This window comes from Hirundo rustica, chromosome 11 (assembly GCF_015227805.2).
Source record: "Hirundo rustica isolate bHirRus1 chromosome 11, bHirRus1.pri.v3, whole genome shotgun sequence".
Taxonomy (NCBI): Eukaryota; Metazoa; Chordata; class Aves; order Passeriformes; family Hirundinidae; genus Hirundo; species Hirundo rustica.
The window spans coordinates 13249602-13272106 of record NC_053460.1 but is presented as its reverse complement, the minus strand read 5'-3'; the positions used below and the strand labels follow the sequence as shown (position 1 = coordinate 13272106).

Here is a 22505-nt window from a genome sequence, read left to right as displayed (position 1 = left end):
ACCTAAAAAGTGAAAACAACATATACAACTGGGGATATACCTAATGAAAAGAAGACAAGTTCTTCAAGGAGCATGTTCACACATGTACACAGGTCCCCCAGGCAGTACGAGGGAGCTGGTGATTTATTCTCTTACAATTTATTAAAATGATACCAGCTGCAGTCTGTGGTAACAGGCTTTAGGAACCTGCCTAAGTTTTTATGGGGTTAGAACTTGGAGGTCACAACATCTCATAGGTGAGATCTACTTCTCAGCAAATGTGCTGGTCAGAAGGACTCTGCCCACCTGAATAGCAAATCTCCCACTCACTTATACAGAATAAAGAATAACTAACATTTGTCTGTTTGGATATAGAAACATTAAAGGCCTTTCTTCATCATCACCCATATTTTTGAGAAGCTGTTACTCCTGTTCCTAAAACTTTTTTGTTCTTGGTGCAATTCTCTTTCAGGTTGCTTGTGTTAAGGGAAGAGCAAGACTGTCTTCTGTTTCCGACTTCACAAAACATGAAAGGGCCATGCAAAAAGACAGTCTTTCAAAACCCCCTGTTCCTCAAGTACATTTCAGCTCTCTTGCATATAAGCAAAGAGTGATTTCAGACCCCACGGCACTGGAGAAAAAGCCACTAATGCATTAGGGTAAGGCTCAGTACATCAGAAGTTGAAATGGGCTCTGGAGCCCATGTTTACAGCCCAATTTGATTTTACTCATGCAAACACTTGGCACCAGTGTTTGGCTTAACCTTGGTTAAAAGGAAGGAGTAATAGACTTCAGTATGTACAGAGATACGGACAACCTTGACTTTGCTCTGCTCTTGAAAGTGGTCCTATTGGTCAGCTTTCATAAATTATTTTCCTTTTTCCCCCCTTACTTTTGAGATAGATCCCAGAATGGATCTAAAGGGGTGGAGCTAACTGCACAAAAAGTCCATTTCTATACAGACAGCATCACATTCTGTTAACACCACACCATTCACACTTAGAATAGGCAAGACAAACAGGTGTCAGTGCAATCATTAAAGATATTAAAACTATTCTGAAAGAATACCAATGGTCAAGATAATTTCCAATTTAAAAAACAGTGTAGGCTTCAGATCTTTTAAAGCATTCAAAACACCTTCTCCTGATGAAAGCTGTGAATTTATACTTTCGCTTCCAACTACTCCACACAGCATTTCCAGCCTGAAAGAGCAAATGGCTTTTCTGGGATTTCCACGCCCTTCCCGGGAATCCCCACGGGCCCACGGCCGCCACCTGCTGGCAGCTGCTCCCACACGCGGCTCTCCAGCTGACAGAACTCTGCCTTCCGGGAAAAGGGTTCCGTAAAAACTACTAACACCCTGCTCGAGAGGGAGTACTGCCCCTGCTTTAATAAGCAATTCAAGTGAAGATGATTTTTTTTTTTTAATAAAAAATATTACTACAAATCTCTAGTAGCAACAGTTTTTAATTTACCAAAACCTGACATCTATTAGGAACAGAACATACACAAAAATATATTGGTTTATACAAATAAAATTAGGTTTTTAATATTCACAAAGTATTGTAAAAGAGCGACATTTTTTTAATATTCACAAAGTATTGTAAAAGAGCGACATTTTTCTTCACATTGATAATTGTTAGTCAGAGCAGTTGTGATATAAAAGCTGTGTAAGCATTCAGTCAAGCACCATGGCAGACAGTGCATTAAGATCTCTCATGAATGGATGATCAGCTAGTATTTGATCAATCTTCTGCCTTTGATCATAGTCAGGAAAAATTTTGATCAGGGCTTCTCTTAACTGGACCGTTTCTGAGGCAGATCTCTGTGGTGGAATTGCTGGACAAGGCTCAATGTTTTCCTCCCATGGAAGCCGCGGGGATGAACGATCATTGTGCACTCTGCCTCCAGGCTGTCGGCTGCTACCGCTCACTTTGGGAAGGAAGGAAGGTGTCTCAGAGGAATATTGTCCACTGCTCTGTAAAGCCTGCTGTGTTGACCAAGCATCTCTATGGGAAAAAAAAAATAATAATAATATATATATATATAATAATTAAGCTAAAGGAGATGCTAGCTGTAGCTCTCTCTGTATATGAGAAAAGAGAAATGTGTAAAACTTAAACTTCCCTGCTGCTCAGCCAGTTAGTGACTGGAATCAACTGACAAGCATTCTTTCAAAGTGAAACAAAACATGATGTGTAACAGCTCTCAATACAAATCTGGCACAACTAACATTAATATCACCCAGGAACAGCCTCAATATGATGTGAGTCCTTTACTTGGCAGATTACATCAACAGTCAAAGGTTTTATAAAGGTAAAGATAAAAGGACACACTGAACACAGGTACACTGACGTGGAACATGTGAAAACGCTGACAGACCAAAAGGGCTTCCAAGACTGCCTCATGAGACTATTCCTCATGTACTTTTGCTCTTGACTGAGCTGTGCTCATATTTAGATAGCCTTGTTTCCCTTGTATGGTATCCTTAACAGGGCAATTAAGTTGTTTTAGCAGTCTCAGGATTTGAATACTCTTCCTTAATGATATTTCATTTCAGACTTTTTAAAGTTTTGCTACTCTATATGCTGCTAGCACTACAAAATTTAAAGTTCACTCTACTTCAGATGCCAGCAGATACCAGAGAAATGTGAACTGAACTCATGTTACAGTCTAGTTTCCTACCACCAAGGGAAACAGTATCTAAACTATAGAGCCCTATTTTAAAAGCATTTGGGTTATGACACCTCCTGTTACTCAGTGTGGCAAGGTTTTCTAATTGCTGAAGATCCTTCCAGTTTCTGATCTTGTTCCTGGTGCCATTTATGCTTTCTGCATCATTTAACTCACGTAGAAAAGTCAAAGGGAAGGAACAAAATTAACTTTTTGCACTGGCAGCTTTCCTCTGTTCTTCCTGCCCCTACCCCCCAAAAAAACCCAACCCCAAACCAAACACCAAAGCCTAGTTCCAGTTCCAAGTTTACAGATAAGAAACCAAGCTCTTCTGTGGTCTTCTCAAAAGACTTTCCATTTCTACAACCATCACACTCACCTACCCCAGAACACTCTGTTTTCATTTTATTTCTCTCAGACACAGGCAGGTAAAACACAGTGTTCCAAATAACATCTCAAAGGTTTCGTACAAGAGCTTGAATATTTAACATTTCCTTCTGGAGTTCTAGCACAGCACTTACTTTGTAAATGTCAACACACTTATTTTCAAATCAGCTTGTAATGTATGGCATAAAAATGTTCCACTTTCCTCAAAACCAGATGAGATTCTTGCTTATTCTTTGTATTAATCCTTAAGCATAGCTTGCCTTTTCTATTGCCAAATTTTAAGTTACCTCACTAGTTTTTAAAAGCCCTCTCAATACTCTTCAGACTTATTAGCGTTTCTAATTCCTAAACTGGTAAAAAACCAGCATATTATTATGTTGTGCAAAGGAGCAAACTAATTCTCAAATCTCGGCAGTTCATGCAAAGCAAATTCATACTTTGAATATGCGCACATTAATCTTAAATGAACAATATATGTTGGTTAATATTTATAATTATTACTCAAATACAAACAGATTTAATAACAGTGCCTCAAAAATCGTTTTGACAACAATAAGGTACCCTCAACCATGAGGTAAAGTGTCTCCCGTGTGACTCAAAAAATCTGAGTGCAGAGTGTTTGTAGCACCTATTGTGCCACTATGAAGGACTGACCAACCAAGGTGTCTCAGATAACATCAGTGTAATTAACAACACACACCCACACCTCTGGCACCTCTGGGTGCTGTTAACACACCAGTGCATGAAAGCCACCACAGTCAAATCTCAGAAGAAGCTTTTGTCATACTTATCTTAGTTCTCAGAGGGATCTCAATTAGAGGCAAATGTCACCAGCAGTTTCTGAACCAACTGAAGTAACAGGAAAAAGGTTTTTTGTTAAACTGCTACATGCTACAGTGTTCCTGCTTAACTACAGGTGTTTGAGTGAACCAGGAGAACAGTTCATTTCAAAAGTGAAATAACTGTGTCAAACGAAAGTGAAAACAATGTTTATACCTAGAACAGCCTTCACTTTGAAGGAAGTCATCTAATCTGGGTCCATTTCTTCCCAAAGGATCATCAGGAACCATAAATATGTCACCAGCAAAAGTGTACTGGAGCAACCTGCAAGAGAGTTCTTTTAAATAACAAGGTATTACACCCTTGTTGTCCTTCACCTTTGTAGCACAGGACAAATTTCCTCATACACCACATCAGGAGTCCCTGAAGATAAAATTGTAAACCCTGTCAAAATAATTCCGTGGGAGCTGTGAACTCTCCCTATTACAATGCAGAACACAGAACTTTCTTTTTTTTCCCCAGCAACTGTTTTATGACAGAAAATTTGCAACAAGACCACAGTGGAATTTTTTAGGTGATCAGAGATTTTTTTGGTTGTTCTAACTCCCCTTTCTTGCAAGAATCTTCAGTCATGTAGCTGAAATGCTTGTGTTAGCAGAAAGTCACACAACTAGCAAATACAGCATTAAACGTTTACAGTTAAGACAAAACTTTTTCTGGAATCACTTTGGGATAGGGTAGAAATCTGAAAAAAAAATAAAAATAAAACCAGTTCAACTAAAATTTGTCTGCAAGGAGAAGATTTGGTACAGTGGAATTTCCCTAGAAGTAAAACTAATGGCAGATGTTAACATAAGCTCTTAAAAAACCACAGACTCGAGATGCCATGCCAAATATTCTTGCTAAAGTTCTGTGGGAGAACTGAATCTGACTTGGGTAGAATCCACTCAAGAAATGATGTAAATGCCTACATGACTAGCCAGCATCAGCTCCATGGTGTCAGAGCTATATTGTGAGAATCCAGGGCAAGTTTTTAGTTTCTTATTTCATTAGAGCTACACTGACCCCAGCCACTGTAACATATGTATCCTCAGAAGATGTCAGGGACACTGAGGGATTAGTGGGAAATTTCACTAACAGAAGATGACACCTTAGCAGTAAAATAACCTGATTTAACTGAAATAGTAAAAAAAAAAAAAAAAAAAAAAAAAAAAAAAAAAAAAAAAAAAAAAAAAAAAAAAAAAAAAAAAAAAAAAAAAAAAAAAAAAAAAAAAAAATTCCCAAACACCAAAACCCAACAAACTAACAAAGAAACAAGCAGAAACAAGCAGAAACGAAGTCCACAAGATGAAGCAGGAAGATTTGATAACTAAGTGAACCCAAGGAACAACAGTTGCAGGGAAACGGCTACATGGATATGCTACAAGTGTTCATTTCCTTCAGGTGAGCCAATCTGTCCCACTTGAGTCAAGAGCAATTGATTCTCAACAATTAAAAGTGACATTGTACATCCTCATCAGCTATCATGTCTCCCTGAAAAAAATGAGCTCTCAGATGAGAGAGGCTGTGAAAGTGGACTGCTCAAACAAGACCCAACAGCAGCCTTCAGAAGTGACAGGTGTGTGCTGTGTACACCAAGCTCCTGCTTATGTGAGTAATTAACAGACACATGACAGAATATCTGAAAAACAGGGATATCAGACTACTCAACTCATGACTGTAAGGCCATGAATCACCACAGTGAATCACAGAGTATTTTATTTGGATCTACCAGAATTGCATGACAGATTAATTGAAGACAGCAAAATCCCACATGTAAGTAGAGTGCCTGCAATTGCAAGGACACACAGACATCCTTTTAAGATTTCACAGGAACTTAATAATTACCTTTTTTGAATAATTTCTCTCCATGCAAATGATTCTGTCACAAATTCTCTGAAGTTATCATTAGTCACAATAACACCTCCAGTTCTAGCAGCAAGATGTAATAAAAATCTGTAAAATTAATTTCAAAATCAGTAAGATTGTTTTGCTAAAAACAATCCAAAAATCTAGAAAACTAAACATTTCATCATCCAATAGTAAATCTATTTGCATGAAACCAAGCATCTTGGTTACCAGGAAATTACTCTGTTGTTACCCACTTCAAACTTACAACAAGGTTTGGGTAGCATGCATTTATTTAGTGCAGCAGGATCTTCATGGGCAGTTTTCCTCCCCACTATAAACTCAAACAAACCCACACAAGCAAAAGCCCCCAAACCCCATGATCTAAACACCTGCACAGGTAAATGGCTTGCTTTATGGAACAGTCCAGTATTTATTACACAATCCAACACAAACTCATTTCTATACACATTTTTGCTTAGCATTAATGCCTGTGTTCTGCAAGTCAGTGTTCTGCATGTTAGTTGCTTGCTCTGTCAACACTTTTTAAAAATCCTGCTGTTCAATAAATTATGACAAAACATAACTGATTTATTAAGAAAAAAATATGTTTGATTTATTTTATAATGTCTCTGAAAATACATCTGTTGCCATTTGAAACTATTTTAGCTATAAGATAATGCATGGTGTCCTTTTAAAGGAAAGTGCATGCTTTTAACAAAAGTGCAAATATGTTATTATAACACTTATTTCCACTGTCATCTCATCCACACTGACAGAGCATTTCATATTAAAGGCTGTGTGTATATAAAACATTAGTGAAGTATTAGGAAAATCCCAAAATACAGACTCCTAAAGCCTACTGTGTCTTGCTCACTGACAGATGATCCCCACATTTTGAAGTTGATCTTTGATGGTCAAAGTAACTTGGAAGTTCACTGGCTTACACATGATTACAAATACACTGCTCCAAACACACAGCAAAGTCTGTGGTGCCAATGTGGCATCAAGAACAAAATGGGGCTAAATAGTATCTGATCAGTAGCTGATTTATGCCCCAAGCATAAAAGGTAACTCAGAGATAGGTGATGACCAGGAAAGCATAAAAATATTAGTGGAAGACTAATTTCTTCAGATTGCCTTTTTTTAATTACCATGAAAATCTGTAGTTCCCCATGACTTTCTGAATACATAGTAGTGTTTCTTACAAATGTGAAATAATGCAAAAGGTGTAGAACTCAGTCTTAAGTTGGATGCATAGCTCTGTCTAGAGAGGTCGCAGAATGAGCTAATAGAACTTCTCATGAAATATTAAGCTTTTACAACCATTAATCAGATGTTTAAAAAGACTTTAAAACTATGTATATTCTGTACCTGTCATCATGAGCAGCAATTCTTGCTCCTAAAACCATCCTTGCAGGGGTTAAAGACAATATTCCAACATCCTCGAGCTGTGTTAAGAAATTCTGCTCTGTTAAAATATGATTTGACAATTAGGCTAAAATATAATTAGCAGAGAGAAGATGGGCTATTTTTGTACCAATTAAGCTATAGAAATGACATTGATAGCTGAAGAATTGCTCATACTATAAAAACGGGGAAGAAGAGGTCAAAAATAGAAATTAAAGGGCAAACAAAAAACAACCCCAAAAGGCCTCCTCTGCTGGCACACCTGTTAGCCTAAACAGCATTTGTCTATGGAAACCAAATTATTCATGCTGAGCAGCCAGATTCCTGCTCAACATTTGATGAAACATTCCTTCTCCATTTATTCTCCACAGAAGTAACCAAAGAAATAGTTACAGTCTGGTTTAATTAAGGAAACATTAGGAAATATCCCTCACCTGTAATGGAAGGGTCACGTCTTGTTCTCCACTGGGGAACGAACACAGTAATATTTCTGTGGCCACGTTTCCAAAAGTAGTCAACAGCTATTGCAATTCCTCGACAGGAGAAGAATTTCCTTAGACCATGACTGAGGGTGAAACAAAAAGAAGGGAGAATAAATTCACTAGGTTTTACTACCAGGAAAACAAAGAAAATGGAACAAAACCTTGCAAAGTGAAGCTGAAAGTCCCACATAGAGCCTCAGGAAAAGAAGACAGGAATGTTCTAAATGGAAAGAGCTCTCCAGCAAAAGAAGAGAACAGACACATCACTTTGCAACTTTATAGATCAGAAGTCTCCTTTCAGCTTCCTGGGCACAACAGCAACGGAGCAATCAGAAGTGGGTTTAACTTTTAAAAAGAGGCCCATAGTGACCTAGGGCCATAGTTCTGAAGTCTATTGAGTATAGATTAAAACTATATTAATCTAATATTGTAGTAGTTCCAAATACAGTCCTACTACAAAACAGAACACCTTTGGTTCAACTGATTACCAAAGATTACATCTGAACAGCTCTCTGATAATTATTAGGGCTTCCTCTCCCTTCATTTCAATAGTCTGAACAATTGTTCTGAAGCAAAATAATGACATTTCTTTGAAGAAATATTTTCAAAACATTGTATTTTGGCATTAATCTTTGTTTTCCACTTTAAAATACAAGATATCCATTATCTGTTTTTACAACTCCCTAAAGTGACTTTCCAGAAGAACCAGCAGCTGCCTAAAATGAGGGGACACAAAGATTTGAATTGATGACCTTGTGAAGCCCTTCCCAACTGGAATTATCCCAAAGACCCTATTTGCCTATTTAACACGACATAATTAACTGTCTAACCAGACTCCAGCACTTTCATAGAGGCTACACTTAGACAAAACAAAGATAGGATTCCCTAGAAAAGACATGCTGATTGAGCACTGATGGCATGAACAGCCAAAGCATTTTTTCCAAAACAGTGTACAATCTATGTTTTGAATTAGATGTCAAATCACTACGAAGTAGTTTTAACAATAAGTGAGCAAGTGATATTCCTTTTGTAACCAGTCTCCCAAATATTAGCCAAGTGCATGTTATTAACCCTAATAGTAAGCCCTGTTAGTTTTGAACAGAATCTTATCTTTAAACCCTAGTTTAACCTACCAAGAAACCTTCTCAACATAATGGTCTTTAAAAGATTTCCATGGAAATATTTTACAGTGAAACTCAGCTTTTAGTAACACTCATTTATCCTTTTCCAGTTTTTTGAATTCTTAAAAAAAAAATATGTTAAATAAAATTTAAATCTATTAAGGTTCTCTGAATCTGGAGAGACTTTCTTTATGTAGAAAGGCAGAAAAATGAATAAGCCATATCTGAAATGTAAAAGGCAAAAAACCCTGACTTACTAACAGAATTTCCAGAAGGAAAAAATACTATGGTACACTTGCCCTTAATAAAATTAAGCATTCTTGGTGTCTAGAACAGTCAAATAAAGGAAGCCAATTTTCATAGAAGAGTTACTCGTTATAAACCTTCCGGGACATAATCTTTAAATGCAGTCATCATCCCACTAATTTAAGTTATTCATTAAATTGGAAAACTCTGTTAAATATTTTCAATGAATTAAACTGGATTCTCAACTGGACTTCAAGAAATGTAGAGGTCTCAATATTCACGTCAAAATTTATGCCTTCTCTGCTTGTTCATGCTCCTGTTTCAGAGCTCCAAGCTGGGTGAACTACACAGTGTACTGTATTTTAAGTGTTTTGAAGCTCAGAAAAGCAGCTCCTGATTTGTCCTGAATGATCACAAAATCCTGCTTTGCAACTTAAAAAAGCATGCAAATAGAAGCAATTTTATCAAATAACACGTAGAATTAATGTGAGCTATAATATGAAAACATATGTCACTGCTAAACTAAATTAAACATGAAATGCCTTAACTGAGTTAGTTAAACACCTGAAGGGACAGCAAATCACCACAGCAAGATATCCATCTCAAAGACTGCACCTGTTCTCCAAATGCTATTGCAAATGCTGCTTTTGCCTGTCCCAGTTCTTTAAAATCCCATGAAGACCCTACAAAGGTATTTCCTAAATCAAACAAAAGATGATCATAAGCAGCACAAAGCAGTGAAGGGCAGGTTGCCGTCTGGGACATGTAACATTTTCCCTTTGGTTTGTAACTAAAGTAAATACTGTCACAAACGAGTGGTTTGGCTACTTAAAAAAACCCTGTCAAATGTATTGCCAAAGGCAGGGTTTGATACGAATTTGTGAAAACGTGGCTTCACAGAGTTTGGTAGCAACATTCACTCCTGTGAACTTGTGAAGTTCATTATTTACTGCACAGGTTAAGGCATACAAAGATCAAATTAGAATCAGTTTGGACTGATTTACACAGAAGCCAGGAATGCAGAACGGGGTGAGGGTGCAAACCATATGGATGCAGAGATAGAGGTGCAAAAGGGTTTAGCAGCACTTCATCATCCAGTACTGTAACATTTACAAAGCAATTCCATAGGGCTTGCTATCATTATAACAACAACTTAACTGCCGAGCTGAGGCAGTAACATTCCTACCTTGATCAATCCACACACAAAGGTACACAATGTGAACACCTAATTCTCTACACACAGGTACACAATGTGAACACCCAAATCTCTTGCCTAAAGGTACTCGTCAAAAAATTCCACTCAGCGTCAGTGAAACGCTCACACCAAGTCCCTTTGCATTTCCCAACAGGCAAGGGTGACACCTCAGGAAGCGTGGAGAAGTGTGGGAGCTTTGTCGCCAGGAACAGTCCTCTGAGTATCACAGAGGTGAGGATTTGTGAGCTCTGAGCAGTGTCCCACTCCAGGGAAGTGCTGGAACTGCTGAGCCCCAGCAGAGCTCAAAGGGCCTCCCTCAGGACCACTGGCTACAGGGCCAAAGGATGACTGACTTTGGCCAGCAGTAAGTTTCCCCCTGGCCACAACCCAACTCAGCAGCTCCTGGGCTCTCCTCCCCGAAGTGTAGGAACAATGGTGTCCCTCCACCTGGGCTATGATCAAGTAAATAGTTTATCAAGGCTTCAAAGGATAATTGCTTACCCTCTGTTTTCCAACTTGTTTGGGCACCTGTTGTTTCTGATTAGAATGCACTACCACAAATACATATAATTTACAAACTATTCTAGGAAGATATAATTCCATTCAATTATTCTTTATTTCTGAGTTTCTCCCACATTTTAATAAAATTTAAATTACCCAGCAACTGGATATTGCAATCTGCCCTCAAAAGGCCTGTTTTCAGCATACAAAACCAGGTAATTATAAAAAATACTTGTTAGCAGCGAGGGTAAACTCTGGGCGTTCTCTCATTCCCACAAGCACCCTGAGACAATGTGATAACAAGAGATCAATGTGCTGCACATGTCAAAAGAAAAAATTCTACAGCTTTTGCAGTTTTCTAGACTCATGAGGCAAGCAATGATTCAGAAACCCATAAAGTGTTAGTCTAAGCATGTGGGTGATGCACTAATACCCACACCCCCATCAAAAAAGGGGCCAAAAGAACCCAGAATCAGCATAGGCATGGAAGCAGTTTTCAAGGTATTGAAAAGTAAAACTGAAAACAATTCAAAGCAAGTTTGCAAACAACTCTTCACTTTATGAAATGCAAGAAACTAACGAGGCTTTATTTAGCCAGAGGGAAGCTGCAGAATACTTACATGATCAAACCAACAGCCCCCAAGCATTGATTATTTAGCAGGGCATGGGAATATCTCGATGGTTCTGCTGTTTTGAGGCAGCTCTGTCCTTTATGTTTCATAACCAGCTTTTATTTGGTTGGGTAGAAGGCACCAGGTGTTATATAACCTTTTTGGGGACTGTACGTCAATAGCACCCAGCTACTATGCCCTACTCCAATGTTGGGTGTGTGCAGCCCAGTTGGTGTGCAGGGCAACCCAGTGGGGTGCAAGAAGGAAATATTGGCACCTCAGTAACGCACTTTTATAGTTGGTAAATATACATATATACATTTGCATAAAATAACAGGATCCAAGCACTAATATGCAATGCTATTAGAGGAGAAAAATGTCACTACTAGATGAGAACCTCCACTTTAAAATTACAAGATGTTAAGAGCATTAAAAAATCCCCCAAATCACTTAAGTTGACAATAATTTAACCTTGTTGTCAGGCACTGGCAAAGCAAATTAAACTTAGCGCATAACATTGATTGCAATAGAGCAAAGCTTGCCCTGAGATTACTTCTGACTGAAGTTTTAGAATTAGTTGAACACCAGTGATTCAAATCAGATTACTCTGAAATGGCACAACTGTGGACATACACACCAAAAACCTGGCTAGCAAAACCTTAACACTCCAACCTCTTAGCCCCCATTTCATCTGAAAGTTCATTGAACTGTTAATAAAGGGATAGCTGAAAACAACAATACTTACGAAATTGCAACATTGCTTCCATCAATAATTATGTGTTTTAAGTATGGTTTTCCAGGTTCATTTATCAACTCCAGTTTGTATGGCTTCTTCAGAGAGTCCAAAAATCTTTGAACTCCAGTAACTGAATGATCTGGATGTGGGCCCACTGTGTCTCTGTGTGGATGTGGAGGGTGTTTTTGTGAAAATGGTAACCGGTCTGGGACAGGATTGTCACAGTGTGAGGTTTGGGAAAGGTGCTGGTGGAGAGGCCTTGCTTGAGAAGAGCTGTAGTGTCCCAGCTGCTCCTCAGAACCAGGGTGGCTGTTCTGTACAGTTGAGAGCCCTGCAGATTTTTGCTGAAATGCAGTTTTACTCTTACTTGAGATATGCTGCACGTCTGAGCTCCCTCTGGCTACAAAACCAACATCTTTTAGAGCTCCAGCTTGCACAGTGCTGAAAGCTACCCCGCCATCAGTTTCGATATTGCTTGATCTTGAGTTGTGATTTTTACCAGGGCCATAAACATCTCTTTGGTTATAGGACAGAACTGAATTTTTGCTGGGAGGAGAAGATGATTTGCATACCAATTTATGCATTTTATCTTCTGTACCAACTTGCGTGTCCGGAGCACCTCTTACTTTGTGATACTCACTTTTTGTCTCCTTTGAAGTAGGACTGGATTTAAGTGGACTTTTATTCCTAGAAATGCCTTTGTCTTCTAGCTTTTGTGAATTATTGAAATTATTTCCTAAAGGAAGATTGACAGTTCTAGGCTTTTGAGAAGACTGTTCATGTTCTTTTTTAAACTTTAAATTTTGAGAAGACTGTTCATGTTCTTTTTTAAACTTTAAATTTTCCTTTTCGATTTCTTCTAGCAATATTAATGGTTCCACAGATTGTCCTAGGATACCAATAACTTTTTCAACAATATTTTGGGAATATCCCATTGTTCTGAAAAAGTTCACAAGAATCTTATATTCCATTTCCTCAGTGAGAGCATCACCTTCTTTAAGGCAGTAAGTAGGATCATCTGATTCATTGCAGCTATCTAAAACCAGATCAATAATTGCATCAGGGTCCGAAGGATTCTCGTGTAAAGGAGATTTCACTTGCTGATCATTTTCCAAAGAGAAATGCTTTTTAGGGAGCCTTTCCTCTTCATCAGAAGACCTTCTTTTACATGACTGCCTCTCTTTAACAGTCACTGCCTCTAACAGAGGGCCCTTTATGGGAACAAACCTTGTTTCAGGAGCATCAGAAAACACAGTGTCCATTTGCTTTGTAAGCTCAGTTACAGGTGTGCCAGCATTGCTTCTTGCTTCTTCCCCATCTACCCTTCCATCTCTGTTTGCAGCAATGACTTTGGAGGTGCTGTTTTGTCCAAGCTGCTGTGGGCTTTCAGAGCCTGTGAGATCTATGATATTAACCTCCTCTTCAGAAGCATCAGTTTGGGTGAGAGCTAGGAGCTCTCTTTTTAGTGCACTAGGCAAAATCAGTAAATCCATTGTATACTTATCTGCATGTGCTTCCACAAATTGTCGGAACTGCTTTTTAATCTCTGATTCATTGTCATTTAATAAGCTTTCATTATTCTCAAAAAGCTTCACAAACTGCTGCACATGACTTTGAGCCATAACAACGGCTTCTGCACCCCCCTTAATACTGAGCAATCCCATTTCCAGCACTGTTACATCAGCACAGGTATCCTGAATAAGACTGTTGAGAAACAGGCTCTGTGCACCAGCGAAGATGCAGTGCATGTCCTTCGGGTAGTACTCCTTTTCTTCTAGCTCAGGTTCACACAGTCCCTTGATGTACTCCTATGAGGAGAAAGAGAGCAGAGTGAATAGTTGTGAAAACCTAATATAGCCAATTGGTTTTTATTAGGTCAGTAATGGACAGAAACATTAGAAAATAAAGCAAACTTAGCCTAAGTAATGTGAGAAAATAAACACTGCCAGTAAACAGGACAAGAGAAATAAAACAACAATATCTAAAATGACTTTTAAATAGATCTCATAGAAGGCTCTCTTTCATAATCTCTTGTTTATACCTGATAGTAACAGGTAACTTAATTTGTAGATCAAACATTTTAAAAGACTTTCAGAAGAGATTTATTTTCCCATCCTCATTCTTTGGTCAAAGAGGGCTCTTTGTGAACAAATGCCTTTCACTAGAGTTCTACTTAGTCCATAAACCTGAACTTCCAGAAAGTTTCAAAGTACATTTCCTAAGGCTTATCACGCCAGCAGCCATCCTATATTTTTGTTACTGACTGAGAAAACTTCAGGCTCCAGATACTTCTGTGTACCTGAAGTTCAGATTTTTCAAAGACCAAATATATATATATATATATAAAATATATATAAATTAAAACTCCAGTGCTATTTCTGCCACCTGTAAGCTACTACAGGTAAATTCACTATACTACCTTGTTTTAAATGTGTCAAGAGTTCAAACGTCTGTCAATACAGTTTACTGTTTTTTCTTTCAGATAGCATTATTTTTCCCAAACTGCCTCTTTCTGTGCTAAAACCTCTTTAATATAGTGAAAGCAGCTTCTAAGCCGCAGTCATTGTAATTGCACAATCCCAAGTATACAACATTTTGCAGTCTATATTCACTCTCAAACATTAATTTTTTGAAAAGGAACTGAGAACCAGCACAAGGCAATGAGTAAAGTAACACCATTTCCTGCCACCTTAAGTTACATCATCACGGGTATGTATCAAGGCAGGCTGCCCCAGGAGCACATCAGCACAAACTGCTTCCGCAGCAAAACCCAGAGTTACTCTCCACGCCGACTGCTTCTGCAGAGCAACAAGATAACATAATTGGAGGAAAGGATACTCTATATCTAGGAACTTTTTTTTTTTTTTACTAAGCAGCGGTGGAGAATGTATACATTACGCGTGACTGATGAAGCAAAACACATACTGCTATCACCAAACCTTTCAACTGAAGATGAGCAATTCTTTGTACTTTCTAGTCAGTAATTCCTCCAGACAATGTCTGAAAACTGCTCTACCTATAAGAGAACTCTAAGTTTCTCATACCCTTTAAAGTATTAAGAGTAGAGAACATTTTTTAATCTTGTTAGGAACAGTAGCAATTACAAATCTTGTGCTATTTATTTCTTGTGCTTTAATTTCCTGGAAAAAAGGGAAGTTGCACTCCAGATGCCTGTAACAGTTTCTGGATTCTCTGAGCCCAGGCAAATTTGTTTAGAGTAAATTTCAGAGTCAAATAATTCAAACCCCTATATATGCACAGTATTTTCCTCACAACTCATCGTAAGGAAGCGCATTACAAGTTGAGGAACAAGTGCATGACACAGTTAAGGAATTAAGTGTTTGAAAATAGGCTGCCAAGTCTGAAATCCGTCACAAAACGCATGCTCCGGATCCCCAGCAACATCCAAGCATAGTTAAACAAACACACCGACCAACGCCCATACATAGAGATTTTGGGTTTGAAAGGGACCTTCAGCCTAGCTACTGCTCACAACCAAAACTCTCATCACATGACTCAAATAGCTGTACTTGCCAGTTCATTATGAGTAATATCAATTTCAGCACTACTGCCGAGAAACTCCCCCCATCAAAGGTTAGTTGTGCAAGATATTTAACACGTGTGAAGACATTCACAGAAACCGTCCTCGCCTCTGAGACACAACGTGCGTAGACGGTTCTCTTAACGCGTTAGAGCTGAGTTAAAAAGAGAACTATCTGCTCCACGCTGCTGAAGTTGTTCAGGTCTGACAACGTTTACATGAAGGAAGTATTAGCTGCGTTAACCTTCAGTGACACCTTTGCTAACGAGATACTAAATGTCACAGGATAAGAGAAGTCTGTAAGGCAAAACACGGCAACGCCCAAACAACTCCGAGGAATTTCTCGACTCCGGAAGGAAGAAGAAAAGCGAAACAGTTTAATGTCGCTTTAAAACAAAACTCGGCCCACCCTCACCGGCGTTACCCGTCAGCTGCGGGCTGGACTATTTCATAACGCGGTGCCCATGAACTTTGCACCTGCCAGCTGAGTTGCTTCGCTTTATTCCCCATGCTTATGTCAACACGGTCGGAGACTCCCTGGCACCGGGCACACACCCACCTGCCAAAGCAGCGCCGCTCCAGTTTCCTCCTGGGGGTTTTCCCCACCCTTTCTTCCTCCAAGCCGCGGTCCCGGCCGTGCCGGTCCGGCGGGGCCTCTCCGCACGCAAACCCCGCTGCCCGCGGCCCCAGCGCCCCGCCCGGGCCCGTACCTTGGCGCCGTTCACGGCCTTCGTGCAGCCCGCCAGCTGCACCCAGATCCTGGCACTGGCGTTGGGAGGCTGCAGCGCGGGCCGCCAGTCCCCCTGCGCCCCCAGCACGGCCAGCCGCACCTCGAACAAGCCCTCGATGCGGCCCCGGCTGCGCTCCAGGAGGCGGCTCTTCTCGGCGGGGACGGTGAACTCATCCACCCTGGGCCCCGGCGCGGAGCCGCGCGGTGTCCGGCGGGCCGCCATCAACGCGGGACGCGGAATCCCATCGCACCGGGAACAGCGACACCGGAGAACAGCGCACCGCTCGCCCGCGTCATCGGTCCGCGACGGCCCGCCCGCAGCCGCGCCGCCATGGGGAGCGCCGGCGGCCTGGCCCCGCCCCCGCCCCGGCTAGCCCCGCCCCTCGCTCAGCTCTGTGGGCGGGGCCGCACCGCCCCCTGAGGGCCCCGGGGCGGGGACAGGCGGGGTGCGCTGCCCGGGCGGGGCCGTCCCCGGTCCCCGGTCCCCGATCCCCGATCCCCGGGCACACGGCGCTGCATGGCGCCCAGGCAGGCCGAGAGGATCGCCACACTGCACACCCTTTCTGGGCAGTCTGTTCCAGTGCGCAGTCACTGCACAGGAAAGAAATTCTTCCTCATATTCAGGTGGAACTTCCTATGCATCAGTTTCAGCACCGAGCGGAGCATGGTCCAGCCTCTTGGCACCCCCTCTCTAGATATTTATAGACATTGAAGAGGCCCCCTCTCAGTCGTCTCTTCCCGAGGCTGGACAGGCCCAGCTCCCTTAGCCTTTCCTCGTAAGCGAGATGCTGCGGTCCCTTGAGCAGCTTTGCCACCCTCCAGGAGCTGCACTGCCCACGAGCGGCCCGCCGCCGGTGCTGAGGAGCCCGGAGCTGCGCGGAGCTCTCCCGCCGCGGCCTCCCTGCCCCGCCTCCGGGTCCATCTGTCCCCTCCTCCCGGTCGTTCTGTCCCTGCCCCCTGTCGTTCCCCGCCTCCTGTCTCCTCTCATCCCCGTCTGTGCTCCGGGAGAATGCGATCGCTCCCCGCAGCCCTTATCGCCCTTATCGCCCGGCACAGCCTCATGGAGGGGCCGCTCCCGCCCCGCGGCCACAGCCAGAGGGTCCCGCCCGCCTGGCGGGGAAACCTCGGTGAAACATACTCTTGGCACAGCCAGCTCTGGTATTGTCTACCTGGATTTCATCTAAAAAGAAATGCAAGCTTTATCCCTTCTGATAGCAGGGAACAGAAGTGTAGCTCCCGTCCCCAAATATTTAGCTTTGATAGCTCGGAAAGTATAGAGGGCACATTTTTACTTAGCGCCACCCCTCACCCCCAAACTTAAAGACACGTGAAGAGTAAGATTAGGTCTTAAAAAGTATCTCTGGGACGGCTGTTGACTTTTGAGTGCCTGGAGTTGACATTACGGACCAGCTGTTGTACAAAGGAGTAAATGTCTCATTTCATACCATCCCAGACACAGGTTAGTATCTTCCAAGTTCCCCTTGGAACTATTTGATTCTAGCTTGTTTTGGCCACCTCTTTAGCATCACTGTGATTTAGATTTTAGCAGCTGTTCATTAAAGACAGCCTCCAAAGGGAGGACAAATATTTTATTGTTGTGCATTTAAATGTACATATTTTGTTTTAATCTACTTGTATGTTAAACCAGGAAAGGCTTAATACAGAAATATGAAATATCATTTTTATAAAGCCATTTGTATCCCCATTAGAACTTTTTAGGTGACAGTTTGCAGTTCTCAGCCCACAGAAAAATCTCGCTAAAAGCTTACATCCAGGTATTGCTATATACACTTTCCAATCTGAATTTGAAGTAATTCTTTGAGCCAAATAAAGTATTTGTCTGCCACAGTGGTAAAATGGAAAAAAACCACATCTGTGTACACAGGCTGCATTTACACACAAACTCTCATTCTGCACAGGACAAGGGTTTTGACAGGGAATGTCATATTTAAGAAAGATGCTTCCCTGAAGTACTTTCCTGAAGAAAATTTTTCCCTTGTTTTTGTTGTTGAGACATTTGCATTCGTCACACATGAATGTAAGCTGACATTTAGGGAGGCAATTTCTGAGGTGATTGGTGCCATCCGCTGTTAAAATGCCGACACTGCAGCCAATCTTGCTTTTAGCTGTTATTGCTTACAAAAGACATTGTAAGCAAGAAACTTTTATAATGAAAATTAGATTACCAGCATTTTGGTACACAAAATATCATTCAAAAGCTAAAAGAAAATTGTTTTTTTTTCCACATCAATACAGTCTTTTGGAATATTTCATATCAGAGAAGGTTTACTGACTTCTAAATGATGTGGGTAATGCTTAGTGGTGTGGGCATTTTCTTGCCTGTTTTACCATGCTGCATGTTATAAAACATTGTTTCACTGCCGAATTTATTGTATGAATATCATTCTAGATATATTCTTGATAAATCTGTATTCAAGTGCATTATAGTGATCCGAGGCTGCTCTTAGGGAAGTCAGTTGTGGGTGTGAGCTGTTGTGGTTCTGTGACCCAGCCTGATGAGATTAGGTAGTACTTGACATTATAACATTCAAGACAAACTAAAGCCCTTTTGAAGTGGAAAAAAGGATGCTATTGAAAAGGTTTACTAATGATGATATACATGGGACAATTATTAAAACAAGTTGGAACTTTCTCCCTGTATTGTTGTGATGCAGACTAGAAAAAATATTGTATTTTTACCTTTTCATTTTTTAGAACTGCAGCCTCAACTTAATCCTCCTCATACTTATGAGAAATTTCAAGCCTCTTGCCATAAACACAAATGCAGGGGTATAAACCCCAAATGTGAGCTAGGTTGAGAACACTGGAAATTCTCTGACATCTTACAATAGGCTGCTTACAAAGTGGATTTGTTGGGGAAGAATGGTTTTGTTTTCCTACTATGGGGGGAATTTATTTTGCAGTAAAATAACCAAAGTGACAGGCTCTGTTTAGTTGAAGGGGAAATTTCACTGCATCTTTGGTTCTATCTTGTAAGTTTATTTTAGAGATGGAAACGTGCAGTGTTTTCCTGGTAGCAGTCAAAGGAATTTGACACACCCAATGCTTGGTCTTGCTTTTCTGCTTGGCACACCTGTGGGATATATTAGAGATTTTCCTGAATGTGAGTTGGTGCCAAGTTCATTATTTGTATCACTGTTGGGGACATACTGTCATGGTAATGTGTAAATAGATGTGGGTTTGTTTTTTCTTTTTTCATGTTTTGCAATAGCTTGCTTCAGCTGCCTTGGTCTTTATTAGAATTTCTGCAATTGAAAATTTGTTGTATGAATGATTTTATGAAACTGGGCCTTCCTGAGTAGTTTAGGCTTGGGCTGCATCCTGGAAACAGGAGCTGTATTGGTTGAAACAAGGAAAGAAAGTTTCCAGGCTTTCAGACCTGTGCTGAGTAAATGAGCTATGGAGTCTGAATGCACTTTACAAATGGTGCTCTGATACATAGTATTATGGTCGTCAGTGGGGTTATTTGCATGCATAAATTTAAATACTTGTTTGATTGTTTGCAGGATGTGGACTTAAAATGCTAGGGTAAAGGAAATATCCTGCATGAAAATGAATAGCAAAAAGTTTAACTTGCAGTCATAACACAAATAGAAGCGTATTCCAAGAGTGATACCTCAGATAAATTCTATATATTTCATAAGGAAATATATAAAAATAATGTGACTAGAGTCTTCAAGTTTTGTGTGTAATCTAGTCTTAAAACATAAGGAACCCCAAATTCTCAACAGGGAATTTTGGTATGTTTTTAAACTAATTTTTAAATTGTTGTTTCTGTTGTTTACAGAACTACAGAGAAAAAAGCCAAAAATGATTTGAAACGCAATTATTTGAAATGCTTTATAGAGACAAACTTCTACATCTTGTTCAAGTCCGCAGTTATGATGTGACAGATATTTACGTGTGCTTGAAGCCCTGGTGACTAAGAAGGTGATTAAGAAAGTTTCCCTTTTGGAGAATTTGTTGCAATGCTGCTGTCTTTATGAACCTATAGATTGTCAAGTTTAGTAGTAAGAGGCAAACTTTTTGAAAATGATCCAAGGCATAGGTTCTGCAATTAGTAGTTTCTATAACTGAAACATATTATATATCTTAATTTTAGAAATAATTACTTCTCTTAATTCCAATTTCCTTTCAAAATAACCTGTTATAAATAATCGAGTCTTTTACAAAAGGCAGAAAAGACAAAAGTACTGCAATTACACATACATCAATTGTTGAGAATAGGCAGTATTTTATTTCAAGTAATGGACTCTGCGTTTGTTTTTTTGAGGTTTTTGAGTGTGTTGGCTCAAGTTTCTCAATTAGTTACAAAAAGCTGCAGGTGTTTTGGCAAAGACTGTTGTTTAGCCTGGGAAATGTTCCAGGACACAGTTTTGTGGGGCTTTTTCCTAATGTAAATATTTAGCTATATTATTACCCGTAATTTTAAAGGTTCTACACTGTGTGACTACTGTGTATTTAAATATTGCAGCTTCACTTAGATGACTGACAAAACAAATGATATTCTAAGAGTACAACCTTTATTGTGAGAGAGGATTGAACACTACTGAATTACTTGGAGAAAGGACAAGTGGTATCTGAAGGTGTGTCAGCACCATGCAACCAGCTCTGAGCAATGCAGAAATGCTGCAAAAAGTGAGCCACAATCAAGTGCCACTCTAAGTTAGCTTAAAATAGACTACTTCATCAATGTTTCTGCAGCTACAAAAATTAAAGCAGTATTCTTGCTAATCTTGCTAAAATTTAGGGATTTCATAAAGTTCTTTCAAATAATTTTATAGGTTATCAAAAGTGAGCCTCTTGAGCATCATTAAGGTTTTATGATTCTTGCAGCCAAGAGTGTTTGTTTTTTTGGTTTGGTTCCTCCCCCCTTCCCCCCCCCCCCCCCCCCAATAAATATTTTGCTACTACTCTGACTACTGGAATTTTTTTTTTTTTTTTTTTTTTTTTTTTTTTTTTTTTTTTCTGTAAAGCACTAGGTATGGTTAATTGCTGAGCAATGTCCTTGCATGTGCTGTACCTGTTAGGGAGCTGACTGCTAAGAGAATAGGATCTCACTGCCGATTTCTGTCTCTTCTGGGAGGTTCAGTTCAGTTTCAGAGTGGGTGGGAAGTTGCACCAATAATTGAAAGGAACAAGGGGTGCAATGAGCTGTGAAGATGTGCTTACAGTGGCTTTTTACTGCTTTTAAAACATGCAGCCTGTAGTAAACATTACTGAGGGTGATTTACTTTTTTTTTTCCCTTTATATTTGTGCAAAGCAGGATGAGAATAGGTATAGAAACTTCTATGTCTGAATTATGTCAGTTTGCAGCTAACTTGCACAAAATCTAACTGTTGTAAAGTTAAGACCAAGATAAATGAATATTCATCTGAATTTATGGTCCTGTTGACTTCAGTTTGACTGCTGAGCAGACTAGATGTTGATTTACTTCAGTAAGGTTTTCCAGAATCTCGTCATAAATTTTAGTATTATTTTAATGTCTGAAACAGCATGGTAATACTTGGTTTGTATTTTCTAATGTAGAACAATATTTTTTTTCTTGTTACAGATGAGAGTTCCCTCTGAATACACCAAGTTTTTTTAACTTTAGTGTATGGAAAGTAAGCTGGGCCAGACTTTCTGTACATACAGTGATTTCTACACAGTCAGTGTGTGAAAATGTTTACACTGTAACTGATGCTCCTTTGAGGGGTATATGAAAACACTGCAGTCAAAAATTGGACTCACTTTCTGCAAGAATAAGGCTTAATATAATTCTACTAAAAACGGTAGAATTATTAATCAGCTGATGTAAATCAGAATATTTCCAACAATTTCAATCAAATTTTAGTTACAACAACTGGGCATGCTAGGATTGTCTAACAGTGGCGAAAAAAGCAAATTAAGCTGATTTTCTTTACATAAAGCACAATGATGCATTTACATTTGATTCCAGTGTATTTTATTGCATGTCTCAGAGCAAAGACAGTTCACTTAAATATCAGTGGAGGGCTTTTTCTAAACACAGACTTCTGGAAATTGCTTCAACCCTTTCACATTTAGAAAGCATATTTAGAGAAATGGGATGCCTCCATTTATGTGCTTGGTTTCACAGTGGTAGTAAAACAGTAAAACAGTAAAATGTTTTTAGGATGATACCATCCCATTTCAGCTTATTCCACTACAAATAATAGGATTTTATTGGAGAGTCCTACATCA

General features: G+C 39.9%; 1 protein-coding gene across 3 annotated transcripts; it reads right to left on the bottom strand.

Moving 5' to 3' along the window:
- Nucleotides 1–1385: 1385 nt before the first annotated feature.
- On the bottom strand, nucleotides 1386–16577 carry N4BP1 (NEDD4 binding protein 1). 3 transcript variants are annotated; one of them, XM_040075398.2, is made up of 8 exons: nucleotides 16260–16577; nucleotides 12018–13816; nucleotides 7551–7681; nucleotides 7081–7177; nucleotides 5707–5814; nucleotides 4036–4143; nucleotides 3827–3888; nucleotides 1847–1988 (listed from the first exon to the last, which is right to left on the bottom strand). In XM_040075398.2, the coding sequence occupies exons 1-7, from the start codon at nucleotides 16500–16502 to the stop codon at nucleotides 3867–3869; spliced, it is 2508 nt and encodes an 835-aa protein (XP_039931332.1). In that variant the 5' UTR covers nucleotides 16503–16577; the 3' UTR covers nucleotides 1847–1988; nucleotides 3827–3866. The 3 variants fall into 3 exon arrangements, with proteins under 3 accessions (XP_039931329.1, XP_039931332.1, XP_058278095.1); XM_058422112.1 differs by having other exon boundaries at nucleotides 1855–1990; nucleotides 3833–3888; XM_040075395.2 differs by lacking the exon at nucleotides 3827–3888 and having other exon boundaries at nucleotides 1386–1988.
- Nucleotides 16578–22505: the final 5928 nt, after the last annotated feature.